We start from the raw sequence: 20,267 nt of genomic DNA on the forward strand, positions 1-20,267 counted from the left end.
AGCAGCAGACAACACACCCAAAATATTGTGTGGTTTACATAGCCACTGCCTTCTGCATCATTTTTTCCCTGAAAGCTGACTTCATTTTCTTTTCCTTGCCAGTTAGCATTTCTCTGGTTTCTCCTCGCCATTCCTTAGATGGCTTCACAAAAACTTCAGCCCCCAGAAATAAACAGGAATCAGGCACAATTTTCCATTTGCTGTCCCCTGCTTTTTCAAATTTCAAAGAGGAACTATTCTGCAAGGCTTCTGATATTGTCCTGTGAGGAAGTTCCTCCCACCCAGCATTAACCCAAAATCAACAAGTCATCTGTAGTTGCTAATACTTCCACACACGGCATTTTCATTTTTATAAGTCATGCAAACTGCAAATAGCCGTGTGGAGAGGGAGGAGTTTGCAAGCCCGAGTCTTCCTGAGTTGAGACTTGCCCAGTGGCTGCCTCGAGCATACTTTTCCATTCAATGTTTGCAGTCACAGAGAGCACTTCACTGTGTGACATTCTGAACAAACAGTGAGAATATTAGCACGTCTGTTTCTGTTACCGCCGTTTCCTACATGTATTAGTAGGTGTGCAATTTCACTGGATATTCCTCTTTTTTTTTCAATTGTCTTTGTACCTATGGTTGAAAACGGTAGTTGGTCTATGACTTTTGAGGAGGTAAGTTGGTTTTTTTTTCAATTTGTGTATGTCTGTATTAGTGTCTGTCTCTGAAAAAAAATGCAGTATCATCCTCCTAAAAGTTACTAACCAAACTCTCCCAGCTGTATAAGTCCTGTGCCAGAAGGGAGGGAGGGATTGAGGAAAGTTGTATAATTTTTGTTCTCATGATATCAAATGTTTGAGATGGAGCATGTTTCAGAAGTGTGATGCAAGTTTCATAAACTGTGCTTCCTCTAATCTTTTCTGAAAGGCAAGAGGAGCCATCTCGCCAATTTGTTTCCAGGTTCTGAGATGTTGTCAAATCTGCCTTTACTAACATCCACTGTGTGGATATCTGCATTGGCTGAGGTTACCCAGCTGACTTCATGGTCTCTCCCTTGGGCAGACCCTTAGTTTAAAATGAACCAAGACTGTCAAACCTACTTTGTCCCCAGTGTAACATTAGGGAAGTTTTTTCCAAAGTGATCAGTTCTGAAAATAGTTTTGGCTCCTTAGGAAAGGCTAGAAAGGACACCTAAGCATTATACTGTTTTAATCCTTGGTGTGTTTTGGCATGTTCATCACAGGAAATCCCTGTCTCAGCAGCAGGATCTCACAGTTGCTCTCAGCCACACTCTGTGCCTCCAGCATGAGGACACCTCAGTACCCAGGATTGCCCTCTGGAGGATGATACTGCATTTTTGGCCCCATAGCTTGCTTTCCCTTGTCTGTGAGTGCAGAGCAGGCATCTGACACTTCCCACTGTGCTGCTTGCTTTGCAGACACCAAAGTGAAGCTGCTTGCTAAAGCAAAAGCCAGTAGGCATGCCTTGTGGGCCAATCTGCTTTACAGGGACTCTCAGAGACCTGCTTACTCAGAGTGCCCCATGTTCTTACCCCTTTGGTTGTGTGTCTGTGATGAAGGGTTCAGCTTTCATGAGTAATAAGGAGTTTCCAGTCAGAATCTCAGCTGTGCTCGTCACAGCTGCTTCTGTAATATATAATCCATCAGACCTACATTCTAATTGAGAGTGAAGTTGCTACCCGGTACTACTTTCAAATACTTGAGCAAGTAACTTTCCCATGGACACCATATGACTACCTGGAGCTTAACACATTCTAAACACAGTAGCAGCAACCTGAAAAATTGCTAGCATATCAATATGATGTAAACAATAGTTGAGAAAGCATTTTGTATCTTTGCATTCCGGGAGCACAGTCTCAGTAGGAGCAGGACATGTAACTCAGGAACAGGTGGTGAAGTCTTATCTTGGCCTCTTGAAGAGATTTATCAAGAAATGAGAAAAATCTTTTCCCCACCCAAGAATTCTGCCTTGTGAAACGTGATGCTGAAATCATGCTGGGTTGCTGTTGTTTCCTGGCAAGGAGATATTTGTTGAAAAAGTTTTTAAAATGTGTTTTTAAAAATCTGACTTTCTGCATGCACATGAGTCGTTTCCACAAAGAAGTAATAGACTCAGCCTCCAGCCCTGGTAGAAAGGTGCCATCAGCAAAGGTTAAGCCTCAGAAGCCTTTTTTCTATCTATTACCTGTGTACTTCTGTGGGAGAGTGGAGCTGTGGGAACATAGACTTTTAACAAATACGAGTTGCTCTACCTGTCCAGGGAACACTGTCTTTTCAGGAACATATAAGGCAAAGAAGAACTTCTCAGGTGTTCCATTGCATCTTGCTCACTAGAAAAGGTCCAGTGTGGTTTGTGTAGAAAGTGACTTTGTTTAGCAGTAAACTTAAATCTTTCCTCTTCTCCCTCTCCTCCTTTCCTCTTCTTCTCCTTTTCCTCCTTCTCCTACTTCTTCTTTTCTTCTTCACATGTTAGTGCTTTATCCCCTCTAGTAGAATTGAAATTTTGAATTGAAGGGGTTCAGCAAAAGTTTTTTAAATTCCTATTGTAACTGTATTATTTATATTTGTTATAGAAAACCTGGGGACGTTTCAAGAAGAGAAAGATAATGCAAAAACTAACCCACTGCCTACAACTAATAATCTGTTGTTCATATTGTTATAAAATATGGTTTTCTAACTATTTTTAGAAAATTTTATCTAATATGTATTACTATATGAAATTCTATCACGACTATCCTTAAAAGATTTGAATAATTTAGAATTTCTCTTTTGCTTCTTGGTAGTAGATCTGTTTTTGCAAGAGGCTTTTTATATCCCCCCCCCCAACAGTCTCTGTCCATTTTTTCCAAAAGAAAAGATGTCATCAAAGTACAGGTCTAACCTTCAGCTTCTCTGCCGACCTTGCTCTTCCCATCTGTTTTATAGACCTGATTCAGAAATGGAGAGGGCAGTGAGTTGTTAGGAATTAGGTTCTCTGTATAACAAACACCAGGTTCTGAAACAGGTGAAATCAAGCTGCAGTTCCAGGAGGCCATGCCACACCACCTTCCAGAACCTTTCAGTGCTTTGTCTGGTTTGTCACCCTTTAGAAAACACTGACAGAAGTGTACATCTAAACCCAGAAAGAGCTTGTTACACTGAAGCTCTTCCTGCCCACCCCCTTTGAAGTCTCCTGCAATCAACGTTAGTAAAGAAAACATTTTTGATAGGATAGAAGACACTAAGCTGCTATTCTGAAGTAGACATACATCCTCAGGTTGCAGCAGCTAGGAAAGAGTTGCCTTGCTTCCTAGGAGCTAGTCACTTGTTTCATTCATTATAACTTAAACTTTCTCTGAGAGTTCAAAATGGGAGAAAAGTAACTCAGTATTGTATTACCCAGAATCTTTTAATCTGCAGTTTGAAGAGAACAGAATAAACATTTTTAAAAAATACATTTCAGGACCCACACTCTCAGTAACACAAAAACAGATATGTACAGAAATAAATATATCTTAAAGAATAAAACAATCAGCTGGTAGAGAATCACAAACTCATGTCTTCCTTTTGCTTTTTGAACCCATATAACTTGATTTTTGGTTTGCTGTTTTTAAAGTTTCCATTAATTTGGTTCCTCATCTTAGAGAAACAATTTGAAAAAACAAAAAGCATTATCCCTGTTGTCTTGTAGACTATTTCTCTAGAGGTCAAACTGTGCGTGTTTTAAACAAGAATTGTTTATGTCTGTGTTCTAGATCTATGTGAAAACCTCCCATAATTGGGAGCACATTTGGAAATTATGCTCTTTGTGGAGCATCCTACCTAATGAAGTTCTGTCTGGAGGGTTTAGGGGATGGTTGTTAAACTTCACTGGTAGAGAATCGCATCCGCACTGCTGGCTAAACTCACTGTTGTTTCCCAGACAGCAGCCTGCCTTCCTGTGCCACTGTGCCTTCTCTTTTACACCTTTGAGAGTTCACTTTGTTGCTGTTGCTTGCCCCACCCCCACCCCCGGCCAGTTTCTGATCCTATGTACGGGCACTGATGTGTACCTCTGGCTGTTGCTCTTTTTCTTCAGAGGGAGAACCGAAGATTACAGGAAGCCAGCATGAGGTTGGAACAAGAGAATGATGACCTTGCCCATGAACTAGTGACAAGCAAAATTGCTCTGCGGAATGATTTGGATCAGGTAAGTTTGTCCTTCACTGTATAGAGCTGTTACTACAACAGCTTCTTTGAGGGTGAAGACCAAGGTGCTCCCAAAGTATTCCCTTGGACTTTCTCTGTTCCTTTGCTTTGGTTTGGTTTGTTTTGTTTTGTTTTGTTTTGTTGTGAGACAGGGTCTTATTATGCTCTGGCTGTCCTGGAACTCACTGTGTAGACCATGCTGACCTGGAAGTCACAGAGATCCACCAGCTTCTGCCTTCCAAATGCTGGGGGAGTTAAAGGTGTGCACCACCTCCCCTGGGTTTGCTCTGTTCTTGATCTGAGTGAGCTGCTGGATAACTGACTGGGTGGGTGGCAGGTGGGAAGGGACGCCTGTGATAATTACAGAGTGGAAAATGTAAGTCTTAGAGAAAGGTTTGGATTACTTCCAAACAACTTCTGTGACATCCTTTTTTAAGTCCTATAAACAACGCTTTCCTTCGTCAGTACTTTTCCTAAACCAAGAGCTGCCAGTGTAATTACCCAAAAATACTAGTCAGCAAGAGCATACTAATGCCACTTTGACACCTTTCTGTTATGGTAATAGTTCTCACCTGTGACATGTAGAGTTGTGTGTGAAGTTAGGCCCGGTGTGGCAATACCTGTCTTTAATCCTAGTAATAAAGAGGTGGAAGCAGGAGGATAGGGAGTGAAGCTTCAAGGTTAGCCTGAGCTACAGAAGAGCCTGTCTCATAAAACAAAGCAAGAAGGAAAAACAAAAGGCACTGTTCAAGAAGAGCTGGACTGTTGAGTTGACAGGCATCTTAGTGGCTAAAGCCAGACTGCCTCTGTGTGAATATTACTAACTGTATACCCTGGGCAGACTATAGGTATAAAATGTATCTACCTCATAGGAATGATGTAAGAATTCAGAAAGCCCTTCAGTGTGTGCTGTTATGTCAGCTTGACGCAAGCCAGAGAGTGGTTTAGGAAGAGGGGACCTCAGTTACAAAAAAAAAAAAAAAAAAAAAAGCCTGTTACTTTTTTTTTAATGGGTGTGGGAGGGCCCAGTTCACTGTGGGTGGTACCACCCTTGGGCAGGTGGTCCTGAATTGTATAAAAAGGTAAGCTGAGCAAGCCAGTATGTAGTAGCTCTTTTCTATGGCCTTTGCATCAGCTCCTACTTCTAGGTCCTGCCCTGCTTGAGTTCCTGCCCTGACTTTCCTCAGTGATAGACTGTTATCTGAAAGTGTAAGATGAAAAAACTTTTTCTTCCCTAAGTTGCTTTTGGTTACTGTGTTTTATTACAACAATAGAAACCTAAGACAAGTAGTGTATGTTCATTACCTGGTAGCTGTTGCCAGGAAACGCTTTGATTGCATGGCTCTCCTTGTTCCTCATATCACTGACAGTCTTTGGACTTCCTGTTTTCTTTTGCAGACATTTTCAGAGATAATTGCTAAGATGGAGCCAGTCGTGTACAGTTTTAAATTTCTGTTTTCTGCCTACTAAAGTGAAAATATTCATAGTAGACCAATGTAGAAAAATTGAGACTTTCGATTCTGAAAGGGTAAATCACTGTTGCTTGTATGGTGATTGGATATTTATAGGATTTACATACAAATTCACTAATAATAGAGTATTCTTAAAATCAGAGGATGACAAAGTGGTCTCTGCCACAATTCTTTTTAATCCCTCACCTTAAACAGCTAATTTTTAATTTTTTAAATGTTTTGTAAAATGTGTGCCTGGTACTTAAGGAGGCCAAAAGAGGGAGTTTGATCCCCTGGAACTGTAGTTAGGGACCTTTGTAAGCTGCATATGGGTGCTGGGAACCAAACTTGGGTCCTCAGCAAAGGCAGTATGTGTTCTCGATACAGAGCCATCTCTCCAGCCCCCTCAAAAGTTTTTAAATGGAATATAAAACCTAAATATTAAGAAAAATAATAATAGGACAAGACTCCATACATACACATGTGTACACACACACACACACACACACACACACGTAGATCATACCTTTATTTCTTCCCTTCCTGTTTTGCTATTCCCATGGCTCTCTCTTTTCAAAAAGTGATACCCTAGAACCTTGGTTTTGTAGTTAATTTTCTAGAAGAAAGAATAAAAAACTGCTATTTCATACATATCATCTAACTTCTGACTTTGCAGTTTCTGCCTCTGTAAGAGATCTTTTCCTGTCTTTCCTGTCATACATCCTTCTGGCCTGCTGCTCTTCAAGGAAGGGCAAAAGACTGGCTTTACCGGCTCTTCCTGTTTGCCCAGGACCTTTGCTTTCACATATCAGAATCCAGTCTTTTAATCAAAATAGCAAACATTAACAGACATGAAAGTGGGTTGTATGTGTAAAGACCATATGTAAAGTAAATAAATGCTGACTAGGTACTTTCTAAAAATAAATAATTCCTTGTGCTTGTCACTGTAGTGCTGGGTCAGATGTCCTGGACGCCCTGGGCAGCAGTGATACCTTAGCTTTTCTCAGGCACAAAGGACTTTTTTTTTCCTGACAACTTACTCTTTTCTAGTTAAGGATTTCTCATGGATCAGAAACAACCAAAGAAACACCTTCATTTCAGTGATTTCAGGGCCTTTCTGCCCTCCCCTACTCTCAAGGAATCAAAAATACGAGATAAAATTAGTGCCTTCCCATGGATATATTTGAGTTCCTTCGACCATGGGCCAAAAGCTCAGGGCTTAAGAGGTACATTCTTTTGTTTTGTTGTAAATTGAACAATTGGCTTGGTGATTTCCATCAAAAATGATTTGTCTAAGATCTTCATCCCGGTTTACTCAAGCCTTTGATTGGGTCTCTGGTCAATTTGTAATTAAGCAGGCATTGCAGTCACTATTTCTGTCCTATATTTATGTCACAGAAGCCATGAACTTCAAATATCAATAAGAATTATAACTAAAGACTTGATAATGTTCTGTTCAGATATCAAATTATGATGGTTTTATGATTTGGGTTTACAATAGTAGTAATTCTGTTTAGTATTGTATTATTTAAGTATTGTAAACAATTCCTGCTTGAACAAGGTATAGAATTGTTGGCTATAAAGGAAACCAGACACCTATTTTTATAGGTGAAGTCAGGTCATTCGAGATCTGGTCCTATTTTGGTGAGCAGGAGAATAACTTCTTCTTTACTATTCAACATAAAGGAGACTCTTGAAGTAAAGTTTCCTAGAAGACTGTGGAACTGCACACACACAGGACTCACGCATGCTGTGTACATTGGACACTTTGTTAATAAATTATATGAAGCCACCTATCATGATCTAACAATAACGATTTAGTAGAAGAATGTACATAAAAAATGTCTTCAACATAAATATTTAGGTGTTTTTTTTTTTATTATTTCGCATGGAAGGGCTTCTGTTACCTATAGTTTCCAAAACTAGAAAATGGCTGGATATGCTACAAGACTCAAAAACCTTCCCACAAAGTCTGCATAGCACTGGTTGTTGAAGTTCACAGGTATCGCTAAGAAGGCTAAGGTATCACTCTTGAAGACACCAGATTTTTAGAGCATTATTTCGGAGTTTATACTGTGCATATTAGGATTGTTCTCTTTGCAAAATAAAATTTACTGGGTTATGGCAAAAAGCAGTTGTTGCCATCTCTTTATTGGCAGAACTCAGATATTCTCAGGTAGAGCTGTACCCAGTGGGAGGCATATTTGGTTAGTTTTTAGGGACTTTGACATAGTTGGTTTCTTCTGATAGAGCATGCTGTGACCATCCATCAGGGCTTTGAGGAGAGTCTCCTGGGTGAGTCACCTGAGACATCTGAATAGCAGTTCTAAAAATTTACCTTTGAGAGCCTATAATCTCTGAGAGTCTCATAATTCATGAATACTTGACTTACAGTTTTTGCAAGTTGCATTTTTGGAACTAACAGTAATGTTAATATGCCTACCTTCTCTTCTGATTTTTCTGCTAAAGTTTAAAATGGTCTTATGTTTATTCATTGATTCATGGTGCATATGGGGATGTACATGTGTCCCTGCATGTATGTGGAGAGCAGAGGACTGCTTGCGGTGGGGGTGAATTCTCTCCTTTTGTCATGTGGGTTCCAAGAATAGAACTCAGGTTGTCAGGATTGGTGGCCAGTGCCTTTACCTACTGAACCAATCACTGCTTCCCTCCCCACCTAAAATTTAATGCATCAGAATAAATTTTAGAGTCTTTAAGTGAGGGAGGGGCAGGGGAATAGTGGCGGTGGTGGGTGGTGGTAGAGGTGGTGGAGGAGGAGATGGTGGTGGTATGTGTATCTCATGTAGTCATCTTTGCCTCTGGTTCACTGTGCAGTCAAGGATGACCTTTAACTTCTTATCCTCTTACTTTCACATGCTGAGTGTTGAGATTACTGGCATGCACCCCAAGTCCCATTCTGTGCTGATGGAGCTTGAACTCAGAGTCTTGTACATGCTTGATAGGTGCACTGTCTACTGAGCCCCATCATCCACTCCACCCCTGCTGCCCTGAGTCTTTAAGATGCCTAAGGAACTTTTTTACCTTAAATACCCAATTGCCCTGAATGCTCTGAAGACAGTTCTGACCACTAGAACATAGGGCAGCAGAGGCTGGAAGGCAGTGAGAACTGAGGAGCTGGGTTGCAGTTCTCTGCCAGTTTGCAACAGACTGTGCTGGCCTAACCATCTAGACATGTGGAAAAGATGGTGAAACACAAACAAAAGCCCCCTTGCCAATGTACATGGCTATGTGGATAATGTGTGGCTGCCGTCAGCTAGGACAGTTTCTTCAGTTGCCTCTCTTCTGCTTCAGGGTGTTCTCCGCTAAACTCATCCTGTGACCCTCTGCTACCTCCTGTGTAAGCAGTCTTCTCCAGTGCCTTAGAAAGCCATGTGTTCATTCACTAACCACTTAAGAGTTTGCTCCTGTTCCCAGGGTGGCTGTAGTGCCAGGGATACAGTGAAAAGCAAAAGATATATAATTTTTCCTGGTGTTTAAAGCATAGGGAGCAAGACATGTAAGTCCCACATATATTTGTTACAGTGCCATGGAGTGTAGTAGGAGGAATAACACAGTAGAGGCGGTTAGATGGGAGCAAGTGGGGCAGAGTTGGGTCTATTCACTGTGATGTGCATGTGTGACTACAACCACAGAGTCAGGCTAGAACCTCAGAGTAGAAAAACAGACAAGGCTAGCTATATTAAATATATACGGGGAATAGTAGTTAATTTTGGTTCTGTATCCAAGTTAACAAAACAATACTCTCTAAGTTCCTCCTGTGTATTCTAGAAGTGCAGTCTTGTCTGCCAGAATTTCTGGTACAAACTACAGCTTTTCATAACCTCTCACATAGGTTCTCTATCTTAATTTCATCTTACTTTGCTCACAGACCTATATAAATGACTCTATGGGCCAGTTTACCCCAGATAGTCTTTAAATTTTTCTACCAAAATATGTGCATGGGTCAGTCAGTCTGCTTGTCCTCTCTGAGTGTCCTCTCTGTGTCTTCCCCATGTGCTTCCAACTAGAAGCTTCTGTGTAAGGCTCTTCCTCTTCATCAGGTCCATCTCTTCAGAGTATGTGCTCTTGGGACATGTAAAAATATACAAGAAGGGTTTAGAAAGAACACAGACTTCAACATCATTCAAATTCAAGTCATACTTGTTGTATTAGGTGTTTAACTCACGATTGAGCTCTCCAAACCTTAGTGCTATTAGCTATACATTATTGTAAAAGTTGGGAATAATCTGAGCCACGTGGCCACATAAAATTGGCTGGAGAAAAAAACCCTGCCCCAAGGTAAGCTGGAAGAGAGGAGAATGGCCTGAAGTGATGAACAGCATGCTCATCCCCTTCTTTACGGCTGTCTGTTTTCTGATTTGCAGGCAGAGGACAAGGCAGACGTGCTGAATAAGGAGCTCCTCTTGACCAAGCAGAGGTTGGTGGAGACTGAGGAAGAGAAGAGGAAGCAGGAGGAGGAGACTGCCCAGGTAAAATGCACAGGCAGGTTTTTCTGTGTGTGGATACACTTACAGGAAGTTGCCTAATATTGTATGTATAAATAAATAAATAAATAAATAAATGTAAAATTGATTTTTGTTTTTCCTCCTAAATAAAGGGAAATGATAAACAGTAATTCTCCCTTTGAACATCTTTTAGGAGTTTGCCTTCACTGAGATGTCTAGCAGGAATGTTGAGTTTTTTCTAGATTTAGTGACTTTGACTTATGATCCAAGAGCTTTGATGAATCTGGAGATTTTCTATCATATTTCTAAGATCATTGTCACTACTGAAGAGTTGTGAACGCTGCTGAACTGGGAGCCTGTAGTGGTTTCTGCCTGGCTCTGACAGGGGTCTTGGTCTCCATCAGTAGCTTCAGTTTCCTGAGTCACAGTGCAGTGCTAGAGATGACATCGTAGAATTACTCACAGCCAACATCTCCTGCCCAGGACATAACTAACTTCCAGAGGGAGAAGTCTTCTGAAATCATGAGTTTCTTCCTGAGGAAAATTCAGTAATACTAAATATAAACTGAGTTTATTCTCAAGATTTTCAAAGGCCTTCATCCAAGCCGCCAGAGAAAAGTGTCAGTGAAGACACATATGGAGAGAGATGTCATCAGCACCTTTCAAGGTCTATAAAAAAGTTCTGTGCTTTTTCCATTGAAATATGTTAAAAAGATGAATTCATGTCAGCAACTCAAATTATGAATCAGAAGAATTCATCCTTTTGGGTTAAGATTTGTTTTATCTTCATTTATGTATGTGTGTATATATATGTATATATACACACAAACATATATATGTATCATTATGTATGTGTAACTCTGTATGTCATCTATGTGTGGGTAGCCACAGAGGTCAAAAAGAGGGTGTTGGATTCCCCGGAACCAGAGTTACAGACAGGCGTGAGCATCCTGACAAGAGTGCTAGGAACTGAACTCCATTCTCTACACGAGCTCTATGTCTTCTTTTCTGCTGAGCCATCTCTCCAGCCCTAGTAAATCATCTTTTTTATTCTGTGTGTGTATTGAAGACTAACCAGAGCTGTTTTTTGTTTGCATTCCTATTTGATCAGCAACTTGGCAGAATCCTGGTACCTGAACATTTTTATCACTTAACCTTTCTCTATCCTAGAATTCTATAGCTGCTGGTAAAAATAATAATAATAATAATAATAATAATAATAATAATAATAATAATAATAACTGTGGCTGCTGGTACAATATTTATAAGTTAGCACGACACTGACTAAAACAAATACCCCAGTGCTGTGTCACGTTTTTCCTTCTATCTGGCTTCCTGAACCTTCTTCCTTCTTAAGAGCTTTTATCTTCCATCCCTTCCTGACTCCAAACCTCTTACCCCTGCAATGTCAGTGGCAGTGGGGACAATAGACAGGAAGAATAGACAGGAAGACCAAAACAGAGCATAGCATCAAGAGTAACATACTTAGAAAATGGTGTTGACCTGGCAGTTTGTTGTAGACTCACAATAAAGACAGCTTCTGAACTGATACTTAATTTAGCAATACATTTATCAAGTTCCTAAAAAGCAGAAGCAGTTTTATCATAGGATCACTTGTATGTCTTCCAATTTATAGAAAAAAAAGCCTTCTCCATCTCTATATTTGGTAGGTTTTGAATTATGGAAATTAGGAAGATTTATATGTAGATGTTTAGGGAAATTGATTAACATTTTAACTGAAGGACTAGAGATATGGCTCAGTAGCTAAGAGCACTTGCTGCTCATGCAGAGTACCAGAGCTCTCAGCATCCAAGTTGAGCAGCCCATAACCAGCTGTTACTCCAAGCCTAGGGAACTCAGCATCCTCTTCTGATATTCACTGGCACCAGCATACATATGCATACTCACATACACAAAATCAAAAAGAAAATATTTAAAAAGAAAACCAAATTTGTCTGTCTTAATGTTTCTCTCTCTGTGTGTCTCTCTCTCTCCCTCTCTCTCTCTCCTAGCTAAAAGAAGTCTTCAGGAAGCAGCTAGAAAAGGCAGAATACGAAATAAAGAAGACTACAGCTATCATTGCTGAGTATAAACAGGTAATATGCCATGTGGGTTTTCAGTTATTTTTTATAAAAGCAATTGCTTTTACTTATGGTTTTTGTTTGTTTGTTTGTTGTTTCCAGAAACAATTTCTAGATTTACTGAGAACAGTGTCTTACTCCCTACTCTACAGTAGGCAATGATTGGATTTGCTTGTTGGTAACTTGAGAAACTTAGTACGCCAATACTACTTGTTGGGTTTTTGTTGTTACTGTTGTTATTAGTGTTGGATAGCTCCTATGGGAAAGGAAACAGTCCCATCAGGACTCTTTTCTAGTAGGTCTCACTGGTAACATTTGCCTTATTGCAAAGCTTAGTAACTATATTAAATGGCAGTATCTAGGGGAATATGTTATCATCTGCTCTCATGGTTCAAAATGGTGCTTACAGTTTCAGAGGTTTAGTCCTTTATGGCAGGAAGCATGGTAGCACGCAGGCAGACATGGTGCTGGAAAAGGAACCGAGAGTTCTACATCTGGAACACTGGCCAACAGGAAGAAAATGCCACACTGGGCTTAGCTTGAGCATCTGAGATCTCAAAGCTCACCCACACTGACACACTTCCTCCAAAAGGCCTCAGTAGTAGCCCAATAAGGCCACACCTCCTAATAGTGTCACTCCTTGGTGCCAGGCATTCAAATTCGGGTCTGTGGAAGCCATTCCTATTCATACCACCACAGTGAGTAAGAGTTAAAACAGAGGAGACACAAGGGTTTATTTGGTTAATATTTGTTTTGCTAGAAAGGACAAAGGTAATTTTGAGATTTTTGTGGGACGATTAGATGCAAATCAGCACAGGCAGCATTAAGACTGTGAACCCTGGAACCTGTCGTCACATGCAAATGAATTTTAATTGCCACGTCATACTTCTGTATTCCAGATGCTACTATATTCCTGATGCATAGCCATACGAGGCTTTTAACATGGGTCCTGAATTTAGAGCCTCATGCTCATTTAGCAGTCCCTCTTAGTCACTGACCATCTTTCCAGCCCTTTATTTTTTTTTTAAATATTAACTAGGAGTTTTTTTTTTTTTTGAGGGGCTAGAGAGATGACTCAGCAGTTAAGAACACTTGTTGCTCTTACAGAAGGCCTGGGTTTATTTCCCAGCACCCACATGATGACTCACAACCATCTATAACTCCAATCCTAGGGGATCCAGTGCTTTCTTGTGACTTCTGTGGACACTGGGCACACATGGGGTACACACACATACACTCAGGCAAAACACTTATATACAGAAAATAAGTAAATCTAGATAGGTCATATATGTTAATAGTCCAGTGTTCTCTTTAAAATTTTATTTTCCTTGCTTTTCATTCATGTTTCTATTTTGTTTCATTATTTTTAAGATTTATATCCATTCATTTTTGTAAAAGAAAAGATTATTTTAGTCAATAGATTTGAACATCCTACCTTTTAAATATTTTCACCCTGGAAAGCATTTTTTTCTACTTGTTCCCAGTACTTACTAACACCTTATTTCAGAACCAACCATTACGTAGATTTTTATTAAATGTGTTCTTCCTGCTGGTTGGGTACTAAGTAGTTATACACACCCATTGTTTGTGTTTGATTATTGTAGCATAGCACTGTTCAGTCATGAAGGAACTAAGTGATACTTAATGAAAGCTGTGATTGAAAAGAGATATTCTGGGGCTGGAGAGATGGCTCAGAGGTTAAGAGCACTGATTGTTCTTCCAAAGGTTCCAATTTCAATTTCCAGCAGCCACATGGTGGCTCACAACCATTTGTAATGAGATTTGGTGCCTTCTTCTGGCCTGCAGGCATACATGCAGACAGAACATTGTATACATAATAAATATAACTTTAAAAAGAAGAGAGAGAGAGAGAGAGAGAGAGAGAGAGAGAGAGAGAGAGAGAGAGAGAGAGAGAGAGAGAGAGAGAATTCTGAAACCTTTGGGAATTGTTGCTGGTTCAGAATTTTTTTCATTGAATTCCCAGTATAACATTTTATGCAGAGTAGATTCTCAATAGAAATTCTATAGGTGATTCCACAAGGAGTCTATGAATTCATTATTGCTAGCCATAGAAAACCAGTGACAGCAATAACCCCATCTACCCTATAATATGTGTCATGTTATACCCTCGTTATGTGTCATGTTATACCGAGATCCACAGAGTTCCCCAAAAATCAATAAGGAGACTGAGTCCCATGTAAAAAAGCAAAGAGCCTTTATTCTTACACAAGTTTGCAAGCTCGAACTCTGTTGTATCCAATATATTGGAGTGATTAGAGAGCCCCAAGCTCACTTGGGATTGGGTTTTTATAGTAGCAAAGGTGGGGTGTCCTGGTAAAAAGCAATGGGTGTGTGCTGGCAGGTGATCCTATCTACAATGGTCGGAATGTTAAGAATTTCCTTTGGACGGTCTGGATGGTACCAGCTTACGGCTTTTGGTTGAAATGTCAGGTACTTTCCCATAGATGCTGGATCTCGGAGTGATGTCAGCTTATGGCTTTTCCTAGAACTTGGTGCTGCTTGCTATGGCAGCTGTGTGTTCTGGGCCTCGTGTGGCCAGGTTGCCCTGGGCTCCACACTTCACACGTGGAGCTCACAGTCCTTCTGCTCATTTCACAGATGACTAGGTTCGCAGTGCTGCTTATTTGCAAAATGTCCCCCAGGATCAGGCATGTTAGCTTGCTTTGTGAGTTGATAAACAGTCATGTCACCAGTCATTCTGTTTTCTAGTAAAGAAATTCTCTTCTCTGCCTTTAGATATGTTCTCAGTTAAGTACCAGGCTGGAAAAACAGCAAACAGCCAGCAAGGAGGAGCTAGAAGCAGTAAAGGTAAGATGTGGGCTACTTCTGTGATATAATTCCTTCCAAACCCATCCTCAGAGACCCCTCTCCACTTCTTGTTTAATACACTTTTACACTATGGAGAGTCTCCGTCCTCTTCCCTGCCATAGGGATGTCTTTCCTGATGTTTATGTTCCTATAAATCGCATGGGACTTCAGAGGCAGGTAGCAGGAAAGGAGAGAATAGATGAGCCCAGAATCTTGTGTCTTTCTTGGATGGTAAGAACCTGAGATGTTCAGTATCTCACACCTGACTGTTGCCTGAATTATAATCATCCTAACATTCTCTGGAACAGCAAATACTACTGGCTGGAAAAACACTTGTTACTAACCAATTGATTTACCAAACAAAATGTTTTAATAATAAAATATAGCATAGTAAAATATAATAAGATAAAACAAAAACAAGCAGAAGGAAAAGAGCCCAAAAGAAGGCACAAGAATCAGAGATCCACTAGTTCTCACACTCAGGAATCCCACAAAAATGTTCTTCTAGAGACTATATACCATTTATTTTTATGCTGCCCCCTGGTGGGTAAAACTCCTTATGTCATTTCTGTACTTGAGAAAAGTGCTTGCTCTTGTTTTTGTTTGTTCGCTTACTTGCTTACTTGCTTTGTTTTGGTTTGACCTTTTTAAAATTTTCTTTTGGGGAGGCGCTACAGAGGTGAGGGGAGGATATGGAGGGACTGAGAGATTAGCAGAACTAGGGTGCATGATGTGAAATTCCAAAAGAATCAATAAAGAAATTATGTTTACATCTTTTAAAAAAGGAATAAAAGTAATGGGAACACTGAATTTGATCAAAACAATTTGTACAAAACTCTCAAAGAACTAATAAAAATAACAGCATAACTAATGGATTGTTATTCTTAATAATATCATATTTTATATATTCTTAAGAATACCAGTACTAATACAGTGTTAGTTTACCAGATGTCTTTCTATTTGAATATATTCAGGTTTCATAAGTGTGTCCTAGGCAATTTGGCATTTAATGGGGTTGAAAAGTTAACTTATCTAATCTTGTTTTTCTTCAAAATAAAACATTGCCAATGTCATAATTTTAGAGGTTAAATAAAACAGTGTATATAAAGTACTTAGATTAATTTGGGGGACAATGTATTTCATATGTTTTACTAGGCAAGTGCACACACAAACAACATTTAGGAAATGGGGGACAGTTCTGCATTAGCTTATACCGACAATCAGCTGTAGAGAAGACAAAACCTAACAACTACATGCCAGAGGGCATTGGGAATACAGGACTTTTAGGATTCAGTTAGAGAGAAGGATTTAAAAGACTGTTCTGGAAAAACAATATGAATGAAGATGTAGAATCAGCATTTTAGTTTTTCCTTAGAGGAGACAGATGTGACTAGGATAAATAGTAACTAGGAATGCAGAAAAACAAGAAGGTAAGATTAGCTAAAGAAAAGTGATGGTACCCTAAAAGAGAAAGGTGAACTTGTATCAGCCACAGAAGAGTGACTAGCATTTATTAGCATCTGCTGTGAACACCTATTGGCACTGCCCTATGACTTTACATGCATCTTCCCTTTAGCCTTACATCTATCCTAGGAAACATATATGACTATCTTCTGGTAGTTAACAGGAGGCCCCAAACAGATGGTTCATTGAATTACAGTGCTAGTAATCAGTAGAAGTAGGATTTGAACCCAGAGTCAGACTCTAATCCATATTCTTGGTCATTAGCCACCAGTGCTGCTTCTGCATCTCATTCGGTATGGTGTGGCAGTTTTTCTCCAGTGTCCTGGAACACTGTGGCATCACCAGTTTATCCTCTACACCTAATCACAATGATCATGTACAGATTTTACTGCATCACTCTGTGTGTATTTATACTTAATTACATATAACCAACTCAAAACAGCACTGGCTTAAACACAAAAGGTATTGTTTTGTTTTGTTTTGTTTTTTAAAGCAATCTAGTACTAGAGAAGTGGATCATTCGTCATTTGTGAACCATGTCCACATTATCCAAGTAAACAACAACACCTGTACTTTGAAAGGAGCTCCTCTTGTTCACTGTACCCCCAGGGCTTCCATCCTCAAGGTCACATAAAAACTAAATTATTGACTGAAGCTTACACCAACATTCCTACACTCCAAAGCAGAACATGAGGCCAGTGGAGATGCAAAGATGTAACAGCCTTATTCCAGTGGACTGAGATATTTCTAAGTAACCTTAGAAGCCTTTTGAACTACATTTCTACTTTTAGATGAGAACTTAATTCATGGTTAAATGTAAATGTAAAGGCATCTAAGAAATATCACCATTTCTCTGGACATGCTACCAGAGCAAATAAAATCAGGGTCCTATTACTAAGAAAGGAAAGAAGGATATTGGGTAGGAGTCGGCATTGTCTGCCACACTTATCCACCAGATTGCAGCTCATAGAGTGGTGAATCTATCTCTAGCATATGCTGGTGGAATGGATTCATCATGGTATGTGAGAACCTTTACACCAAGTCAGAGAACTCTGATTGCTCGCTTCTAGCTGCTGTGTCCCCTATATTCTGCCTTCCCACTTCAGAGTCCTTGAATTCTGTGATGCTGATCTCTATGTTACTTTCTCTGACAAAATGTGGCATCAATCTATTCTTTCATTTTGTTCAATCTAATGAAATTGTTTATCTAAGATTAGATACTCTTCACTGTAGACCAGTTGCCTAGTATGCATAAGGCCCCTTGTTCAATATTAAGTAACACTCCCCCACACCCACATCGCAAGGCAGATGAAAGAGGCTGGGTAGGTTGCTTGCCTACCTTAGCAATTTTTTATTATTTGTAATGAAATCTAATAAACGTCAGTATACATCTTCGGTAACAAGTGTTTAGTTAACAATAAAAGTATGGCAGATGTAGCGTCTGCACTACAGGACGTTTCGCGAGCTGGAAAAGGGGCTGGAGATTTAAACACATAGAGACACAGGGACACATGTCATCCTTGGAACAAGAATTTTTGTGCTCTAGGGAAGCTTATATAGGGATCCTTAACTGATAGCCACGCCCCAGCTCTTGGGATTTCCAGCTGTAAAACCCACCAGAACTCACTCCTCTGCTATCAGGAACTCATGAGGGTCTGGTGCTCAGAGCAGCTGCAGGCACAGGAAAACAAGTTGTTTACTCCGTTCACTCCAGTGGGCAAAGGGTCTGAGGCAAGCAAAAAAGTCACGGAGCCAGGGGTCTGCAGCCCCCAACAGGCAGATATTTAGTGTATTTTGTTTTGTGCCAGATCTGGGCTAATTATTGCCATAGGTTAAGAAAGAGGTTGAAGATGCTGTTTTTTCCATGTGTCCAGTGAATATTACTCAACAATAGTGAGAGGCAAACTGGTGAGGGTGAGAGAGGTTGAGACTTGAGGACTTGGGGACTGAATGAGAAGTGCTAGAGCTAATGCTGGAGCTACAGGAATAGCTAATGAAGAGATAGCACCACAGGCCTAACTGGTGCAGCTACACAGACATGTAGTGAAGTTACTTTATGTACATGTGAAAGGACTATGGTTAACATTATGGACACATTGAACTTCTTGTAACAGTAGGGCATCAAAATAAAGTATAATATACTTTATGTGTGACTCATTTTTTAATACTTTAGTGAAGCACCTACAGTGCTGTCTTGAAAAGAATTGCTTGTTTGGTGCGGTGTGCATGACTAGCAATGGGAGCTTATGGCACCTTTATTCCCTTAAGCGATAATGTTTGTCTTTGCTTAAAACCAAACCAAAGGACACACACATGGAGTACCTGTTCTGGGCCAGGTGGATTTTGTGCTGACTGTGACCATCTGGTGACAGCACAAGTCAAACAGTGTCTTCAGAAACAAGGCCGTGTTTAAAAGTCTTTAAAAGTCATGTATTTTTCAATGTTTGAAGACTGTGTGCCATTTTTAAAATCATATATTTTGGGAAGTTGTTTAGCCTATAAACTACAGTTTGATGTTGGGTGTCTCTTGTGTATTTCAGGGTAAGATGATGGCATGCAAACACTGCAGTGACATTTTCAGCAAGGAAGGAGCCTTAAAACCAGCCTCTGTAAGTGGAGAGGACCAGGGAATTGAAGCCGATGATGAGAAGGACTCGCTGAAGAAGCAGCTGAGGGAGATGGAGCTGGAACTGGCGCAGACTAAGCTGCAACTGGTGGAAGCCAAATGCAAAATTCAGGTTGGTGATTTGATGAAAGGTCAAAGTAGCACAACACAAACAACCCTGCTTCACTCGAGAGCATTTACACACCCATGTAGAACAACTACAACTTCAACATGTACTGGCAACAAATCAGGAAAAGTTCTATTTTTAAATAATTCTAATGTACATATTGTTTTACCTTTGATTGAAGATGAAAGTAAATTTGGTTCATAAGATGGCATACTTACTTTTTTTAAGATTTATTTATTGTGTATACAGTGTTCTGTCTGCATGGCATACTTATTTTGATAAAATAAATTTTGGCTGAATATTTCATACTATGGGACAAAGAAATATTCTCAGTGTTTTAGAGTTGATTCATAGTTTAATTTTGTAATTGTCAATTCTGAGAATGCCACTTCAAATAAATACATAATACCAGGATGTCAGAAATATGTTCTAGGCCATTTCAGAAACTATAAATTCTGTTCCAATCTCAAGACAAAACTCATTTCATGGCTTATTTTTAATGAAATTTGCCAGCAACTCAAAGAGCTGTGTGTGTATATATATACTTTTTTTAAATTTGTGTGTATTTGTCTGTTAATGTATGTATGGGTGTTTTGCCTACATGCATGTCTGTGCACCACATGTGTGCAGTGCCTGTGGAGGATAGAAAAGCTCACTGGATCTCCTGGAAATGGAATTTTACAGATGTTATGAACTACCATGTGTGTGCTAGGAATTGAACCTGGGTCCTCCAGAAGAGTAGCGAGTGCTCTTTACTAGCCCTCAGACAACATGTCTAACACAATACAATCCAAAGATATATCAATTTGATATTTACGTGCTGAGGAATGGTGGAAAATAGTAAAAATAGTTTCTATGTTTCTTTTTCTATTTTTTGGTTTTTCTAGACAGGGTCTTTGTGTAGCCCTGGCTGTCTTAGAACTAGCTCTGTACACCAGACTGACCGCAAACTCACAGAGATCCGCCTGCCTCTGCCTTCCAAGTGCTAGGATTAAAGTCGTGCGCCACCACTATCCAGCAGATTACAATGTTTCTATAAGAACAGAAAGTTTTGTATGTACAATAAAAAGCA

General features: G+C 39.8%; 1 protein-coding gene across 4 annotated transcripts in view; it reads left to right on the forward strand.

Moving 5' to 3' along the window:
• Rabgap1l (RAB GTPase activating protein 1 like) overlaps positions 1-20,267 on the forward strand; it is a 639,610-nt gene that overhangs the window by 612,507 nt on the left and 6,836 nt on the right. For all 4 annotated transcript variants that reach the window (XM_038349609.1, XM_038349603.1, XM_038349605.1 and 1 more), the window contains 5 exons: positions 4,063-4,173; positions 10,009-10,113; positions 12,102-12,185; positions 14,928-14,999; positions 19,004-19,201. In XM_038349609.1, the coding sequence (XP_038205537.1) occupies positions 4,063-4,173; positions 10,009-10,113; positions 12,102-12,185; positions 14,928-14,999; positions 19,004-19,201 (570 nt within the window). The remainder of the gene's footprint in view (positions 1-4,062; positions 4,174-10,008; positions 10,114-12,101; positions 12,186-14,927; positions 15,000-19,003; positions 19,202-20,267) is intronic.

This window comes from Arvicola amphibius, chromosome 12, assembly GCF_903992535.2.
Source record: "Arvicola amphibius chromosome 12, mArvAmp1.2, whole genome shotgun sequence".
NCBI lineage: Eukaryota > Metazoa > Chordata > Mammalia > Rodentia > Cricetidae > Arvicola > Arvicola amphibius.